This window comes from Trichoderma camerunense (assembly GCF_050948025.1).
Source record: "Trichoderma camerunense strain CBS 138272 chromosome Unknown V8C40scaffold_21, whole genome shotgun sequence".
In the NCBI taxonomy this organism is placed as follows: domain Eukaryota; kingdom Fungi; phylum Ascomycota; class Sordariomycetes; order Hypocreales; family Hypocreaceae; genus Trichoderma; species Trichoderma camerunense.
Window position 1 is genome coordinate 549496 of NW_028145349.1, and position 15601 is coordinate 565096.

Below are 15601 nucleotides of genomic sequence, written 5' to 3' on the forward strand. Positions count from 1 at the left end.
TTGGTCCAGGCGACCAGGGTACAAAATAACAATAGAAGCAACGTGAATCACGGCGATGGGTCCCACGAGGCAAAGATGACAAAGGACGGCCTATCGTCACTCCGAGGTGACTCGCCGGACTCACCCAACAAGGCAAGGCGAGCAACGTGGCTCCCCTGCCGCCGGTGAAGTCACTAATCAGAATATTCTCTGAAACCCAGATGCTCAGGAAGGAATTTGAACGGCACGGAGCTAGAGCTGAAGGATCGAATGAGAGAAGGACGACGAATCGTCACGGTGGCTGACAAGTCCCATGAGGAATTATTAATGCGTGAGTGGCTGCTGATTGGGCTTGAACGAAGCGGTTTCCGATTGGGCATGGACGGCATGGGGGGCTTACTAGCGGGATCTTGATGGAGTCATGATTGGCTTGTTTGTTTCGAAGGATGGAAGACGGGAGAGGAGAGACTTCACTGCCACATGCTGGGCCTTTTGACTTTTTGGCGGTTTTTGCTCTTCCTCGCGGCGGACAAATGAAACCGAGTGCGAGAGCGAGGAGGAGAGAGGAAGAAGAAAAGGAGAGGAGGTTGAAGCAAAGATGACGCTGATTGCAACAGCGTTTGCCAATTTGGGCAAATTAGCCGTATGATACGAACAAGCTTGAAGTCTGTTTTTCTCCTCGACCGGCGAAATGATACGAGTTGAAGGATCAAACAGAGTTTCGGCGGCTTCAATTGTTGAGCCCGTCCAGTTTCAAAATCTGACGTTGATCTACGGGTCGGCAACGGGGGGCAAGATTTTGCCTCGGAGTTGAGAGCTGGAATTACGAACAAAAAAGAAATAGCCTACTGGAGCATTTGTCAAGTTTCAAGGGATACTCGCAATCGCCTATCTGTTTTGCCGTTGTCTATTGTGTCCAGGGTCCGGGTCGAGGTTATCTCAGCAAATCTGAAGATTCTAGAGTCTAGACCGACCCCCAGCACGTCATCCTGCATCTGGCATGCATCTTGTTGCAATCTGCTTCCGTCGCCTTACTCCGAAGCCTAATCTCGCTGCATTACTCACCAAGACCCAATCTATTGCCTCCATCTGCACTAGACTTTGGACCGCTGCCTAAGCCAGATTGCGCATCATTTTCTTGTCAGTGCCGACGCCCAGTTCCTCGGGAATTCGCCCGCTAGGCTTGTGTCTTGACAGGTTGAGTTCTGACCCTCGGATTTCCTGAGTCGCTGGTTGGTAAGCCTCGTTGCCCGTTAGACGGCAAACCTTTTTTTTCTTATTTCTTTTTCCCGCTTAGAATAATTTGATTTTACAGCACAATTAATCCCTTGCTTCGACCCAGCCGGCACTTGTTAGTCTCGCCGGTCGGCCAATTAGCTAACTGCTTCACCCCCAGGGCCCTTGAATCCAACACGCCTCCAAAGCTCCAAAGGCGAATCTCTCACTCAATCTCCAGGGCCGAATCGCACTTCGGGCTTAGGAGAAAGTGTTGACCAGTTCAGGGAAGAGCTGTGCCCGCAGCAAACTCTTCACGCCCATCCTCAGCCTCGATGGATCCAATACCTCCGGTGTCCGATCGAATGCCGGGCTTTACTAAGCTTAACCCCCAAAAGTCCGTGGCCGTAGCAAGAAGGGTGAATGCTAGATTGCAATCTCTGTCCACTATCCTCGGGGCGGCGTCACTCGGCGTGCTCTAGGATGATGCTATGATGCGTGCATGCTTTGTAACATCCCACATGTCCAAGCAGAAAGCCGGTGGGGTTGACAGTTATTGCGCTGACACCCCCTTGCACAGCTTTTTTAGCATTTGCTTGGCATGGGTTACTGGCAGGATCCATATCTCCATTCACCTTTAACCTAGCTAGGGCTGATGGAGCATCAAAGTCCCAGAGCTATGGAATCCGTGCGAATCTCTCCGGGATCTTGCTAACAGCCTCTTACACACGGCTGGATTACAGATCAAGAGAGCAGCTGGTGTGGAGCCGGATGGCTTTTACTCAAACTTGCGCAATGGAGTTTGGGAGACACGCAAATCGGGGGGGATATAAGAGGAAAGCTTGTGGCCATTTACTACCGGGAAGTCAGACTACAAGACATTCCAGAAACTTTGGCTACTCCTGAGCAGAGAGAGAGCTTGAGATCACACGAACTTGCTCTTATATCCTCTTATATCCCTGATTGTTTATTAAACAGCTTGGTTCGCTCGTAATTTACGGGTTTCATATATAAACAACCGTCAAGCCTCGGTGTCTGTCGACAACTAGACGACTAAATCGATTCATATATACATCATAAACCGGACTTACACACTCATCTACATTCAATTGTATCGATCATCACCAACACAAGCAATCCACCATCTACAATGGCGGACCTCATTCGCGACGCCGCCATTGGGCAGCTCATTCGCTGGGTTACAAAAAAGCGATATCTCAAGTACCCTGAAGAGAGAGATGATTTCGTTCTCCCAGAGCCCTGGGTCCAACTCATGAACGGCGTGCCCCTCACATCTCACAACACATCTACATCAGATGCCTCCACAGCCGCCGAGGGCAAAGAGACAGGCGGCATCCTACGCACCCCGTCAAACGGCAGCACCCGCCGAGATGCATCTCCACCCCCGTCTCGGGCCCCCAAGGATGAGGAGGCGCCTACAGAGCCCCGAACACGGCATTCAGAAGATCATCACGACCACCACGGTGGTTCACACGAGCACGTACAACACTCGGACCTGGGCGATATGACGGCACGGAGACTTCGTGAGGATGAAGAGCACGAGCTGGAAAAGGTCAAGTCCATCCCCATCGTGCCCCAGACGACAAAGGACGGCGCCATTCTCGTCGACTGGTACTATACAGACGACCCCGACAACCCGTACAACTGGAGCAGAAACAAGCGTCTCGGCATCAACGTCCTCATCTGTCTGTACACCTTTGTCGTCTACACCACATCTGCCATCTACACCACCTCCGAGGGTGGTATTATGCAGCGCTTCGGTGTTAGCGAGATCAAGGCCACGCTGGGTCTGTCCATCTACGTCCTGGGTTACGGCATCGGTCCGCTCATCTTCTCCCCGCTCAGTGAGATCCCGCTGATCGGACGTAACCCCGTCTACATCGTCACCATGTTCCTGTTCGTCATCATCTCCATCCCGACGGCCTTTGCGCCAAACTACCCCGGCCTCATGGTCCTGCGTTTCCTGCAGGGCTTCTTCGGATCGCCGTGTCTGGCTTCTGGCGGTGCTTCCCTCGGTGACATGTACAGCCTGATGGCTCTGCCCTATGCCATGATGTCCTGGGTCGCCGCAGCCTACTGTGGACGTAAGATAATTCCCCCCTCATCCTATCCTATTCTTTCTCATAGCTAACTTTCTTATTCTCTAGCTGCTCTGGGTCCTCTCCTCAGTGGTTTCGCCGTCCCCGCGGAGTCCTGGCGCTGGTCTCTCTTCGAGTCCCTCTGGGCCTCTGCTCCCGTCTTCGTCTGCATGTTTCTCTTCCTCCCCGAGACCAGCAGCGCAAACATCCTGCTCCGCCGCGCCCGCCGCCTGCGCAAGCTCACCGGCAACGAGCGCTTCATGTCCCAGAGCGAAATTGACCAGCACAACCTGCACCCCGGCCAAATCTTCCTCGACGCCCTGATCAAGCCCCTTGAGATTACCATGAAGGATCCCGCCGTCTTGTTCGTCCAGGTGTACACCGCCATCATCTACGGCATCTACTACTCATGTAAGCCCTTCTCAACCACACTAAAACATCTTCTCCTCTCAAAAACAAAATACTAACTCTTCATCCCCCCTTCAGTCTTCGAGGTCTTCCCCCTCGTCTACCCCGTCTTCTACGGCATGAACCTCGGCCAAGTCGGCCTCGTCTTCCTCTGCATCCTCGTCTCCTGCATCATCGGCGTCGCAGTCTACACCGCCTACCTCTACTACTGGATGAACCCCCGCATCGAGAAATTCGGCTGGCCCGTCCAGGAAGACCGGCTCATCCCGGCCCTGCCGGCCTCCGTCGGCCCCACCATCGGCCTCTTCCTCTTCGCCTGGACCGCCCGCGCCTCCATCCACTGGATCGTGCCCACCATCGGCATCACAATCTACGGCGCTACGGTATTCATCGTCATGCAGGCCATCTTCGTCTACATCCCGCTCAGTTATCCCAAATACGCTGCTAGTCTGTTCGCTGCAAACGACTTCTTTCGAAGCGCGCTTGCTTGCGGAAGTGTCTTGTTTGCGCACCCGCTGTTCCACAATCTCGGCGTTGCAAAGGGCACAAGTCTCCTTGGCGGTCTGAGTGTCATTGGCATCATCGGTATTTGGCTGCTGTACTTTTACGGCGCAGCACTTCGCAAGCTTAGCAAGTTTGCTGAGTCTGGGGAGGCTGATGAGGAGCCTATTACCCAGGAGAAGAATTAGAATGAAATAACAGTTTACGAGTCAAGAGTGACGAAATGTCCTCATGAATTATTCCCCTTTATGTATTAATTGGATTAATCATATTTGCTTTGTTATGGTTTAGTTTGGTGCTTTGGGAACAAGAAACTCAACGTTTCTACCGATTTTAATGAGTTAGATGGGGCATGGTACGGGGATAATGGATCAACATCAAGGGTTCTGGGAGGGTGGTCAAATGGATTTTAGCTAGACTTTTGGAAATCATCATCATAGTAATATCATGACAAAGCGAGTTCACATACAAATCAATTTCTGTGATGGCAATAACACCATGGCTAGTCTCATTCGTATCTTCATCTTCTGCAGTGTTTGCGTCTCATTCATGATATCTCTGCCTGACGGAGGTGATTGTTCCCCCTTAGATAAAAAATATGTACAAGTAGCAAGACTGGAAGCAGCAACGAGAGGGGGAATCAAACAGTTATCAAACAGTTGAATATGATGACGCCACAACTTTATGCAAGCTCACACTGAGCGAAAGCTAGGCCATGCCAAAATAACAAGGAGAAAGGGAAGAGCAAATTAAAGAAGAGAAGAAACTCCATTCGCGCCGTGATAACAGTTCCAACTGGGTATAAACCCCCCTCTGAAGGTATACGTGACCCGAATGCTCTACGCTTCCTTCATTAAAAATCAATGGAAGAAAAAATCCACCTCCTACGCCAACCACATTTTACGTGTCTTCGTCACAGAAGTCATCTCATGAATCGCCTGGCATGTTCCAGCTATAATTTGACCCGTGCCCAGAAGTAGCCGCAAAGCCAGTTCCGGACTGGCCGTTGAAGCCGTACCACGCCTGGTGCTGGGATGGCTGTTGAGTGTGCTGCTGTTGCTGCTGCTGTTGAGTCACACGCTGCCGAGTATTCTGCTGCTGTTGTTGCTGAATCTGCGATGAGTAAGCGGGATAGTTTCGGTCCTGCTTCGCTGCATTCTGGCTCGGCCTGGGCGTCGAGTTCTGTGATCGGGAGTTGAAGTTCTGCCGGGAATTACGTGTCAAGTCCGAGTTATTGTTACTAAAGTCTTGTGCTTGTGCATTTCCCCTCGGCGCCATGTGGGATGTCTGGTTGGTATGGGAGGTGTTTCGGGACACGGGGTTCGTATAGGAGCCATAAGCATGTGATCCTGAGCGATCTGCAGAGACTGTCGTTGCCGCCTGCATGCTAGCAGCGGCCGTCGTTGTCGTCGTGGCGTGTGACCCATGGCCGTAGTTCGTGTACGAAGTGGTGTTGTTCGCATCTCTCTGATACGAATATGGCTCGTACGTAATTCTGTCGGTTGAAGACGTTTCCGGCGCTCGGGTGCTAGAATAACGATCATAGCTGTTATACGTCCCAGAGCCAGCCATGCCAGCCGGCGCTTGTAGTCCTTGCCCATGGGCATTTGACTGTTGCTGTTGCTGTTGCTGTTTTGGATCCGACATGTTTGGACTCTGAAAGGCATCTGCTGTTGATGTCTCGGGAACCGCACCTCGTGTCTGGCGCTTGCCCGTCCGTGGGCTGCTCGTGGCTCGTGAAACCGCATTCATTGGCGAAACAGTGCGTTGAAGTGATGCCGCAGCCACATTAGGTTGCTGAGAATTATCCAACGCTTGGGGTATCGCCGTGGAACGCCAAGCACTGCTCCGGCCAGATGAGTCTGGTATTCCATAGGTGGGCTCCTGGGGAGTCTGGTTTTGCATCGATGTTACGACTGCTGCCACAACCGCTGCCGCCTGAGTGACTGGGTTGCCGCCATTAGACCAGTCCGAAGCTGCCGTGGCATTCAAGGAGCTGTGTCTGTCCTCTTGATTAGTGTTCCTAGTCGCTGCGTTACGCCCAGACCCTTTTGCTGACTTGGTTGGCTTTTTCATGCGTTCATGAGCCATTGGCTGTGTAAGCGTCTGGGTCTGGGTCTGGGTCTGGTCCTGCACCTCAGATGCCGGAACGTTGGGGTAGTACTGGCGTCCGTGAGGCAGGATTAGATCCGACAGCGGCATGCTGCTCTGTTGTGAGGGCTGCGAAGAGCCTGCCTCGGAGACGCCCATGTTTGTATGGTTGAAATAGTCGTGCGGGACGTGACTTTGTTCCCAGTCAGTAGCAGTAGCAGCCATGTTGTTGGCCAGCACATCTCCAATTGGCATTTGGTGGTGTACAGAGTTGTCGGGCAGCTCAGGATAACCCTCCGCATCTTCATGAAGCCGCTGGTCTTCTGGTAGTGTTTCATCATGTAATTCGGCCTCGGTCTCATCTTGTTCGTCCTCCTCCTGCCCATCTTGCTCATCTTCTGTTGTGATGATGGCGTTGGACTTCATTTTCTTTGGTTTGGGGGCGGCATATTCGCAAATCAAGCCCGCCTCACGGCACCCGCTACATATTGGCGTTTCTCTCGGACACTAAATGGACACCGTTAGCTTCAACAAATCCATCGAACCAGATAAGAAATGTGTTCTTTGTTGTCTTACTTTGACTCTGCGCTGTTTACACTGGGCACAGGCATTTCTCGACTTGCCCCCCCTTCGTCTCAATTTCTTGGAGCTTCCGGCGCCTTCTAAGCCTGCATTTGCTTCTTCGTCCTCACCATTCGCCGCCTTGTTCTTCCTTCGGCTCTTCTTATTTGTAGGAGTAGACGTTTGTAGCACCAGTTCATTAGTAGTGACCGGGCCAGATGAGCTTCCCTGAATGTTACTCTGGGTCGCAGGGGTAGATGATGGATTTGAGGTTGAAGGCGGAGCAGAGCCCTCCTTGTTGCCGGGATGTACAATGCGAAGACGCTCTGCGCCGTACTTAACCAGCATATTAAGCGACTCCTTCTGTAGCTCCGGGGATTGATTTGCAAAAATGTTGAACTGCTCCGGGGAAAGAGAGTCTGGATCAACGCCAGCACCCTGAAGCATGACCATGGCAACATTCCGACGTCGCTCTGCCTCCTCGGGCGAAACGTTGATGGTGAGCAACCCTGCAGCGGAGTCTTGTGCAGCTGCTGTCACATCCTGAGCATGCTGTTGCTGGCCAGTTGAGCTGCCGCTCCCTTCTCCTAGCTGAAGCTGGCTTGCAACGGCGGCAGCCTCCTGAGAATCGATTACACCTTGTTCTCCTGTGGCCCCAGCATCGCCTGTTTTCCTCTTTCTCTTCCTCGACTTGTTGCCTTCGCCACCTGGCGTTTTGTCGGCATCTCTCTTCTTCCTCGATGCACTTGGCGTCTTAGGCTGTTTATCTACAGTAGGGAGAGGACGTCGTGGAGGCGGTGGCTTGAACAAAGTAGCGAGTTGGGCGACTGTGCGGTGGAGAGGGATGTGGTCATAGTCAATGAATATAGCTCTACTATTTCGAGAAAAGGATATGATGAGCGATCCTCGACAGTCAAAGGCAGGCCGGCCTAAGGCTATGTTAGCACAATAAGGAACGTTTACCAGGACGAATGGGGATCAGGTCCTCACTTGCTAAAAGAGGATCAATCTCTCTCTGTGAGTATTCAGCAACCGGTGGCTTGACCTGGCTCTTGTGCTGTCGCTGCCAGTGCTGCATAGAGCCCTTGCAGACATACGAAAAGACCCAGTCCTGCGTTGCTCGCGACACCTCCCGCACCGCCCATTCACTTCCATCGACCTGGCCAACCGCAGCCACGAGGTGGTTGGCAATGGACCTCTGCAGCACTGGATCGTCGGCCGGCTGGTTCAGCAGAGCGTCGCTCACGCGTACCACACGGCCCGCCTGCTCGCCCGTGGACTGAGCTCCTCCCAGCGACGGATCCAGCCTGCTCAGCCCCTCCAGCGCATGACCATCGCCCTCCGACACTCCAAGCGTCAACTGGGCCGCCGCTGCGAGGTCCAGCCTTGTCGCAACACGCTCCGCCCGAGTCTCGCTGACCTTGCCGCTGAAAACATCACGGAGCTGCGACTGCAATTCCTCAATAGAGGCATGCGGCTGGCTGTCGAGCCTGCTGGGCTCCTCGTCTCGGAAGTTGAAGCTGGCGAGGAAGTCCATAGACCGTCTGCCCCAGGCCGTTTGCCTGGGCGATTGCGCGCTGCAGAGGCTCTGCGGGAACTGGGCCGAGTCCGGGTCGAGCTTGTGGTGCAGAGACGAAGTAAACAGACGGTAGTTCGGTGACGGTGAGGGCGGGTTCGCTGGTGGTGACCATTGCGGAATTGTTTGATGGTGGATTGCGGATTGCGATCCTGGACCTGGCAGAAAAGAAATGCTGGGGGTGCGAGTTTGGTGAGGGGCGTGAGCCCAGCGCCAACGCGTCAGGGAATCATGGACCCTCGGCTCGCGTACTTCGTACTTGCTGATTGATGCTGATGCCATATGTGTCAACTGTCGTCAAGGCATCGCATTTGCATTTGCATCGTCAGCAATTGTCAATTCGTCATTCATTTATGTATTTGATTATCTATCTTATTCTTTTGTGCTGCATATATACATGTACTTTCATCCTATACAGTGACCAAGGGGCAACAGCATCGCCTCTGATAGGTACCCAGTAGTATCAACTAGACTAAAGTGCCAAGTGAAGAGTCCATGTAAGTGAATCGCATGAGAATTGTAAAACAAAGCAGCATCCCGTCCTGAATTCTCAAACCCCGGCTCATAGTGGTACATTTCGTTATCACATAGTACACGAAAACAAAAGAAAGAAAAAAGCAAGAAAACTCAGCTGTTTTCCTCAACCCATTGCTCTATCCGCTCCACCAAATCGGCCTTCTTGCCGCTCGTACTGAGACCCCGGGCACCAGCAACATCCTTTAGTTGTACCACTGTCATTTTCGAGAGGCCTTCGCTCTCGACAGCAAGCTTGAGCTGTGCCATGCTGAATGTGGATCCGCTTGGTCGCTCTGCAGCCGGCTTTCGCTGCTTTGCAGGGCGCTCTGAGGTGTCATCTTCCGCCTCTCGCTTCAAAGACCTGGATCTGACAGCTCTGTCGGCCTCTTCTTTCAGCGTCTCGGCCCAGTCTTCCAAATAGCCCCCAGCACGCTTGCTTATCGCCTTATTCTTCGGCTCCGTCAAGTCTTCCGGCTTGTCCGGTACCTCCTCATCCAAGGCCAGGGTCTGCAGGATTTTGTAGTGCCACTGAAGGGCCGGATTTGGATACTTTAACGGGTTGTAGATACCCTTTGGAAGATTAAGCTGCTGGACAATTATTCTCATTTTTGTCTTAAGATCCTCCGAACAGTCAATCCTGCGGTCGGCGCTGATCTCTCGCAGGTCATCTGCGGCAGGGAGAGGATAAAGCCACAGGCCCGCGGGTAGATATGGAGTCCCAGAAGTTTCGTCGGATTGCTCCCTCGAAGGAATCAGAGCAGAAAGTATAGGCTGTGCGTTGGACCGAAGGACGCACCAGGCGAGGCCAATCTTGTCGTCTTTCAGAAGTTTCTGCCAAAGGGCTGAGAATACACGGGATGACCCGATATAATCCTCCTCACTCGGGAAGACGAAGGTGGATTTCTTTACGCTTGCCCAGACAGGCAACATGTCGCGCTTCTTGAATCCAATGATCCGAATAATAGGCGAGCCAAAATCCCTGAGGTTCTTCTGTTCTTCGGGTGTGAAATATACATACTCGCCACCAAATTTGTAGGCCTTTTTGATCTCTTGTTTTTCGACAGTCCTTGCAGAATCTTCCGCAATTCTTGTTGTCTCGCCTGTTGCGATTTGGGCCTTTTCTCCGTCAAGCCAGATATAGCACGTTCTCGCCGGTGCTTGTCGTTGCACGATGTTGTAACCCTTGACGGTTATCCGGAGTCCAGGTGCAATTTCAAAGGGCAGATGAAATAATGCTCGTTTGGCCGTCTGCTTGGAGTTGATATTTGAGATGAGCGAGTTTAGAAGAGACAATCCATCTCCAGATTTAGATGTTCGGACTTCTGTGCCATTGGCCTCTGCACTGGGGTCACGATAAACGATGTCCTTGCCATTTTGTCAGCTGCGTGAGCAAAGGAAGTGAATAAAGAATGAAAAGACATACGTCGTAGAACTTGCCAAGGTCAAACTTTGACTCTCCTCTTGTGATTGGGAATAAGTCGATTGTGATACCCAAGTCATACAGATCCTTTGCTCGCACAGCAGCAGCGGATCTCGCCGCCTTATCTGATGCATGTGGGTCGTCATTGTCGGTCACGATGAACAGTCGCCGACTGCCAAAGTTGGCAGCCTTTGTGGTGAATATCTGGTTGGCGCAAAAGAGCACGTTTGACATGGAAACAACATCAGTGGTAACGGGCTTCAGCACCTCGTCTTCGTCGTCTTCGTCCTCAACCAGCGCCTTCAATGCCTTGACGTCGTCGGCTGCGGGAACGTCGAGGTCAGTGAAGAGATAGCAATTCGGGTATCCTAGCCCGCCGCGACCATCCTTCTCCTCTCGAAACTTGGTCTTTTCTGTACCGAAAAGAAGAATTCCCATCATGTCTTTGGGGTTGGAAATGATGCGCTGCTCCATCAAATGGTGGGCACACTTCAGTGCAGCTTGAACCGGGCTGTCCCGATCAGCCTTCTTAGAGCTAGAGGCGGGAGGCGGTTCAAGCATTGACGGGCTGACTTCAATGGCCAGCAGCACCGCATCTTTCTGCGCCTTGAAGTTCTAGATGAGAGAGACAGTGTCAGAGAGGCAACTTCAGGGTCCAGCCAGTTGGATACTTAATAGTAGTCAGTCACTGCGACTTACAGACTCGTCAAGCTCCTGCTCTCCTTCGTCATCATCATCGTTCTCCTCCCTCCGCCAATCCCGCTGTTTGTCTGCCATTTTCCAATTGAACGAAAGTAATCAAATTGGCTTGTTTTTTTGGTTTTCTTTATTCCCTTCTCACATTCACCGAATAAGAACATCAGCCATTCATATTAAAGACAGTGAGAGCCAGGCAACCACGCGGGTCAAAGTGGATGCGCCGAAACAAGCTCTCAGGCAAACGCGACGAGCCTAGGCAGAATGCGACAGGGATCCGCGAAGTCACGTGCAGCTCATCCAAATTGCCGACAGCCTTATTGGTGGACGCTTGCTCGAGATCTGCTAGAGGGGTACTTGTTGCCGAGCATATACCGAGTCGATACACCACGGAGGCCTCGGGTAGCGTCTTAACAGGACGTCATCCCAGTGCTCGATTGCCACTCTCGGAGCTTGCATCAGTGATCTCGGCGCATCGGTGTCTGACATTGTTCGACGGGTATTCGATTCTTTTATTTCTTCCCGCCATGCTCCGAATTTTCTCTCCTTAACCACCCAATCTTTGCATCTCAACATGGCGTTAAGGCTTACTACACAGCAATTCTCCAAGGGACTGTCAAGGAGGGCGGCAGCTCCTCTTGTCTCGCAGCTCAACAACCATGCCAGAAATCTGGCCACGCCGGTCCATCCTGTGACGCAAGATGCGACTGGCTCCAAGGGACCAACAGCCATGGTCTTTCTCAACATGGGCGGACCTTCGACGCTTAACGAGGTTGGAGACTTTTTAAGTCGACTTTTTGTATGTATCATTGAAACCAATGCACTCTTCAATGTCAATGCCAATGTGCTAATCGCAAGGTGGAATATACTAGGCTGATGGCGACCTGATTCCCTTGGGCAGACTTCAATCATACATCGGGCCATTGATCTCAGCACGAAGGACACCAAAGATCCAAAAGCAGTACGACGCCATCGGAGGTGGCTCCCCGATTCGAAAATGGTCAGAATACCAGAGCGAGGAAATGTGCAAGATCCTGGACAAGATCTGTCCCGAGACGGCGCCACACAAGCCGTACGTCGCTTTCCGCTATGCAGACCCATTGACCGAGGAGATGTATAACAAGCTGTTGGCCGACGGCTTTGGAAACGGAAAGGGTGGCAGAGCGGTTGCATTCACTCAATATCCGCAGTACTCTTGTTCCACAACTGGTAGCAGTCTAAACGAGCTGTGGAAGTGGCGGCATAGACTGGAAGGCAAGAAGGCGTCGGAAACTGGCAATGGTACCATTACTTGGAGTGTCATTGACCGATGGCCCACTCATCCCGGTCTCGTAGAAGCTTTTGCGCAGAATATTGAAGCAAAGCTAGCCGAGTACCCCGAGGAGCGGAGGCGCAATGCTGTTCTCCTCTTTTCAGCACACAGTTTGCCCATGGATGTGGTCAACAGAGGTATGACATATGCTTGCGTCCCTTTTTCGTCATTCTTCTTAAGCTTACCGATCAAACAGGCGATCCGTACCCGGGCGAAGTCGCTGCCACCGTCCAAGCCGTGATGGAGCGGCTGAAGTTTTCTAACCCTTACAGATTATGCTGGCAGTCGCAAGTCGGTCCAAAGGCATGGCTGGGACCTCAGACTTCTCACACAGTCGAGAACTATATCGAGAAGGGCCAAAAGGACCTGGTTCTTATCCCAATCGCATTCACCTCCGATCACATTGAAACGCTGTACGAGCTCGACATTGAGGTCATTGGTGAGAGTGGGCACACAGATACTGTCAAGCGGGTGGACAGCCTGAACGGCAGCCCCGTGTTTATCCAGGCGCTCGCCGACCTCGCAAAGTCTCACCTTACTTCCGGCCAGGCGTGCTCCCAGCAAATGGGCCTGCGGTGTCCCGCATGCAAGAGTGAGAGATGTGCCGAATCTAAAAAATTCTTCGCCAGCCAGCAAGCTGCGGTTTCAGCCGCTTCGGCTTAAGGCGATGATGACGGACAAGGAAAATGGACATGCTTGGGGGGTTTCCGGGAGGGCATGGTATCTGTAATATATTTCGGGAACCTATTTCTATGGTATGATTACTTACTTGAACTCGTATATACAAAGGCAGTAGTATCTCGGCATCGGCTAGATAGGGCTGAGTGGCGGGAGACTCTGGACTGCACATACGTGGATAGACTAAAAACTGGCACTCACCATTACATAAACGCACAGCAAGTCTCGCTATGACAGCGAGGATCCCTCGGAACGGATCGTGCGGCTCCAAAAGCTATCACAAGCTGGGGAGAAGGCAGACAGGCTCGGCTATCGCGAACTTGGGAGCCCATGCCTCAGCGTCTGTGTGGCCCTGATCCAGACCCACACAGAAGCTCCGTATGTGCATTTACCTCGTATGTGAATCTATTTTGCGAAGAGACTTCCGGGGCAATGAGTTGTACATGTACGATTCAACGTAGGCTCCCGTCCAAGGGCGGACTTTGCGGGCATAGTTGCAATGGACGGAATGAATGCAGAACGTCAGGCTAGCCCATCATGTTGCGGTGGTTGGTCTCGCTGACGTTTAGCTGCAGATGGGAGGCTGGAATACGATGTCGCCCCTCCGCATCGCCGGCCAGTCATGATGGGCCACGGCCATGTCGAGAATGTTCCTGTGATGCCACCTACCAGTTCTGAGAAGGGGCGAGATAACCAAGTGTTGGTTTGCTTTTTATAGGACTGTGTCTTCATAAGCAGAACGAACATGGAGTCAGATGAAGGTAGTTTGGGAGGCAGTGCGCTTATATAGTAAGCTTGAAAGAATGTTAATGTTTACGGCTCATCTCACAGATAATCCACATGTTGCTCCATCCGAGTACAGTCAGCAGAGCCATCAATAAGAACCACTTTGTCTCGTTCATCATGTGGGGGTTGGCATTGTTTGTCGTGTGGGGCGGCTCTAATATTGCATGTCGATCGTGTGTGTCTCACCACAAAGAGTCGAATTAGCAGCAGCACCCGACGAACTATTTCTTGGATTGATATCGTGTATCTGCAGGCATCATGCACTCCGTCAGCTATGGGTAGGACTAATATTTTATCAATGTACGTATGGCTAATATACGAGATCCGTCTGTGTATCCAAAGGGCTGCAACTTTGGGTGTTAGTCCATGTATGTACGATACTCCGTACATTTGTGAACAAGGCCACTTTGTGGATCAGTGCTCAAGTGGGCTCTCGACAGCAGATTCAGGTGCTGCAGAATCCATAGATAATCAATCTTAAAATACAGATCTCAGTTCAAACACTCCCCAGCTACTTTCTATCCCCAAGACATCAACAATCCTCGTGCTTGCCGGGTTATACTGGGCTCATCACGGCTGATGGAACGATTTACCCTACAATTCCGAAATAGGCAACACTCTGCCCCTTCGTGTTATTAGGCACCACGTCGGATATTAGCCTCTGCAAGGATGTAGGCAGTTCCCGGCAGGTTTTTGGCTTGCCAGCGAAGCCGTTTTGGTTGTTTCACGGCGGTGCTACTGTTCTGCTGGCGGCACTACCATTGCTTTCTCCCATCCAGTCAAACACGCGTGTTGATTTCTTTGGCCGTCTACGGTGCCAAAAAAGGCACAAGCAAGCAGGGAGACTGTCTCAGTTCACAGAAGCCTTCGGGATTGTCTGATCCAGCTTTCCGTCCCGCCATGTCTGTACTCATACCCGTTTGTGTCGAGTCCCTTGTGCAGCGCAAACAGGCAAGCAAATGAAGATGAGCTTTTGCCAGCCTATAAATAGCAGGTATCTTATGAGTCTTATGGGCATGAAGACGGCATGCAGCGTTGGTACTGGTACTGTTACTGCGTGTACATGTACAGGTGGCCGGCAGTAATACGAACAAAGGAGTAGCGAGCGTGCGGAGCAATCTGGGAAAGAAACGCCTGGAGCTCCTGAAATTAAGTGATATACATTAGGTGCTGCCGGGAGCGGGTGTACCAGTACTCGCACTCGTGCCATGCCTGTCGTATCAGCGAGATACCCAAGCCGTCCGTCATGCGACCCTTAAGATTTGACTCGAGCATTCCGAGACGAGGCCGCAAATTTGCCAGACTCTTGCTCTTGATCCCGTCCAAGCCTCGATCCACCATCTGCATGGCGTTTCTTCTTCAACCAGATCAGGGTTCAAGCCAAGGTACAATCTCAAGGTACAAACCCGCTCAATTGGGGGCCCCTCAACTGTGAACAGTATCGCGTCTCTACTCCAGAAAAGGTACCTGGACCAAGCCCGATCCGCCGCAGCGCCACACAGCGGGTGTGTTGTGGCTCGTGCGGAATCAAAGCCTGCGGCCAATCAGCGGCCCCCAACGGCGAGCCATGCCCTGCACCTCTGCTAAATGACCACCGCGCCAGGCCATCGGTCCCCTGGAAGACTAGCCCCGTCGCGGCCTAGCTTGCTAATGCACCCCCTTTTGCCATATTGACCACGCCAGATTGAAGCGAGCACTGCTGGACGAAGCTACTGTAATGTAATGGCACAGGTCTGTAGCGTACCTTATTAGCACCAGGTAAC

The 15601-nt window shown here is 52.2% G+C and overlaps 4 protein-coding genes across 4 annotated transcripts; 2 read left to right on the forward strand and 2 right to left on the reverse strand.

Annotated features, from left to right (window-relative positions):
- Positions 1 to 1765: 1765 nt before the first annotated feature.
- On the forward strand, positions 1766 to 4463 carry V8C40DRAFT_114321 (major facilitator superfamily domain-containing protein). The gene is made up of 3 exons (XM_083210839.1): positions 1766 to 3299; positions 3363 to 3704; positions 3780 to 4463. The coding sequence occupies exons 1-3, from the start codon at positions 2345 to 2347 to the stop codon at positions 4388 to 4390; spliced, it is 1908 nt and encodes a 635-aa protein (XP_083068727.1). The 5' UTR covers positions 1766 to 2344; the 3' UTR covers positions 4391 to 4463.
- Positions 4464 to 4683: 220 nt separating this feature from the next.
- Positions 4684 to 8558, reverse strand: V8C40DRAFT_256106 (Zn(II)2Cys6 transcription factor domain-containing protein). The gene is made up of 3 exons (XM_083218204.1): positions 7845 to 8558; positions 6870 to 7783; positions 4684 to 6800 (listed from the first exon to the last, which is right to left on the reverse strand). The coding sequence occupies exons 1-3, from the start codon at positions 8389 to 8391 to the stop codon at positions 5130 to 5132; spliced, it is 3132 nt and encodes a 1043-aa protein (XP_083068728.1). The 5' UTR covers positions 8392 to 8558; the 3' UTR covers positions 4684 to 5129.
- Positions 8559 to 8750: 192 nt separating this feature from the next.
- V8C40DRAFT_256109 (KU70 family ATP-dependent DNA helicase II subunit) lies at positions 8751 to 11258 on the reverse strand. The gene is made up of 3 exons (XM_083218205.1): positions 11066 to 11258; positions 10370 to 10981; positions 8751 to 10311 (listed from the first exon to the last, which is right to left on the reverse strand). Exons 1-3 carry the CDS (start codon positions 11141 to 11143, stop codon positions 9058 to 9060), a joined length of 1944 nt encoding a protein of 647 aa, XP_083068729.1. The 5' UTR covers positions 11144 to 11258; the 3' UTR covers positions 8751 to 9057.
- A 378-nt stretch (positions 11259 to 11636) lies between these two features.
- On the forward strand, positions 11637 to 13037 carry V8C40DRAFT_270125 (ferrochelatase HEM15; the record flags this gene model as incomplete). Its single annotated transcript, XM_083220158.1, has 3 exons — positions 11637 to 11861; positions 11935 to 12511; positions 12571 to 13037. 3 exons carry the CDS (start codon positions 11637 to 11639, stop codon positions 13035 to 13037), a joined length of 1269 nt encoding a protein of 422 aa, XP_083068730.1.
- Between the last annotated feature and the right edge of the window lie 2564 nt (positions 13038 to 15601).

What these genes read in the sequence shown, in the direction of transcription:
- V8C40DRAFT_256109 (XM_083218205.1), bottom strand. Translation starts at nt 11,143, where the DNA reads ATGGCAGACAAACAGCGGGATTGGCGGAGGGAGGAGAACGATGATGAT. An exon ending in AGCAGGAGCTTGACGAGTCT is followed by an intron (nt 10,982 to 11,065) that starts GTAAGTCGCAGT and finishes TCTCTCATCTAG; the next exon opens with AACTTCAAGGCGCAGAAAGA. An exon ending in ACCTTGGCAAGTTCTACGAC is followed by an intron (nt 10,312 to 10,369) that starts GTATGTCTTTTC and finishes CAAAATGGCAAG; the next exon opens with GACATCGTTTATCGTGACCC.
- V8C40DRAFT_114321 (XM_083210839.1), top strand. Translation starts at nt 2,345, where the DNA reads ATGGCGGACCTCATTCGCGACGCCGCCATTGGGCAGCTCATTCGCTGG. An exon ending in CGCCGCAGCCTACTGTGGAC is followed by an intron (nt 3,300 to 3,362) that starts GTAAGATAATTC and finishes CTTATTCTCTAG; the next exon opens with CTGCTCTGGGTCCTCTCCTC. An exon ending in CTACGGCATCTACTACTCAT is followed by an intron (nt 3,705 to 3,779) that starts GTAAGCCCTTCT and finishes TCCCCCCTTCAG; the next exon opens with TCTTCGAGGTCTTCCCCCTC.
- V8C40DRAFT_256106 (XM_083218204.1), bottom strand. Translation starts at nt 8,391, where the DNA reads ATGGACTTCCTCGCCAGCTTCAACTTCCGAGACGAGGAGCCCAGCAGG. An exon ending in GATTGATCCTCTTTTAGCAA is followed by an intron (nt 7,784 to 7,844) that starts GTGAGGACCTGA and finishes ACATAGCCTTAG; the next exon opens with GCCGGCCTGCCTTTGACTGT. An exon ending in GTAAACAGCGCAGAGTCAAA is followed by an intron (nt 6,801 to 6,869) that starts GTAAGACAACAA and finishes GTGTCCATTTAG; the next exon opens with TGTCCGAGAGAAACGCCAAT.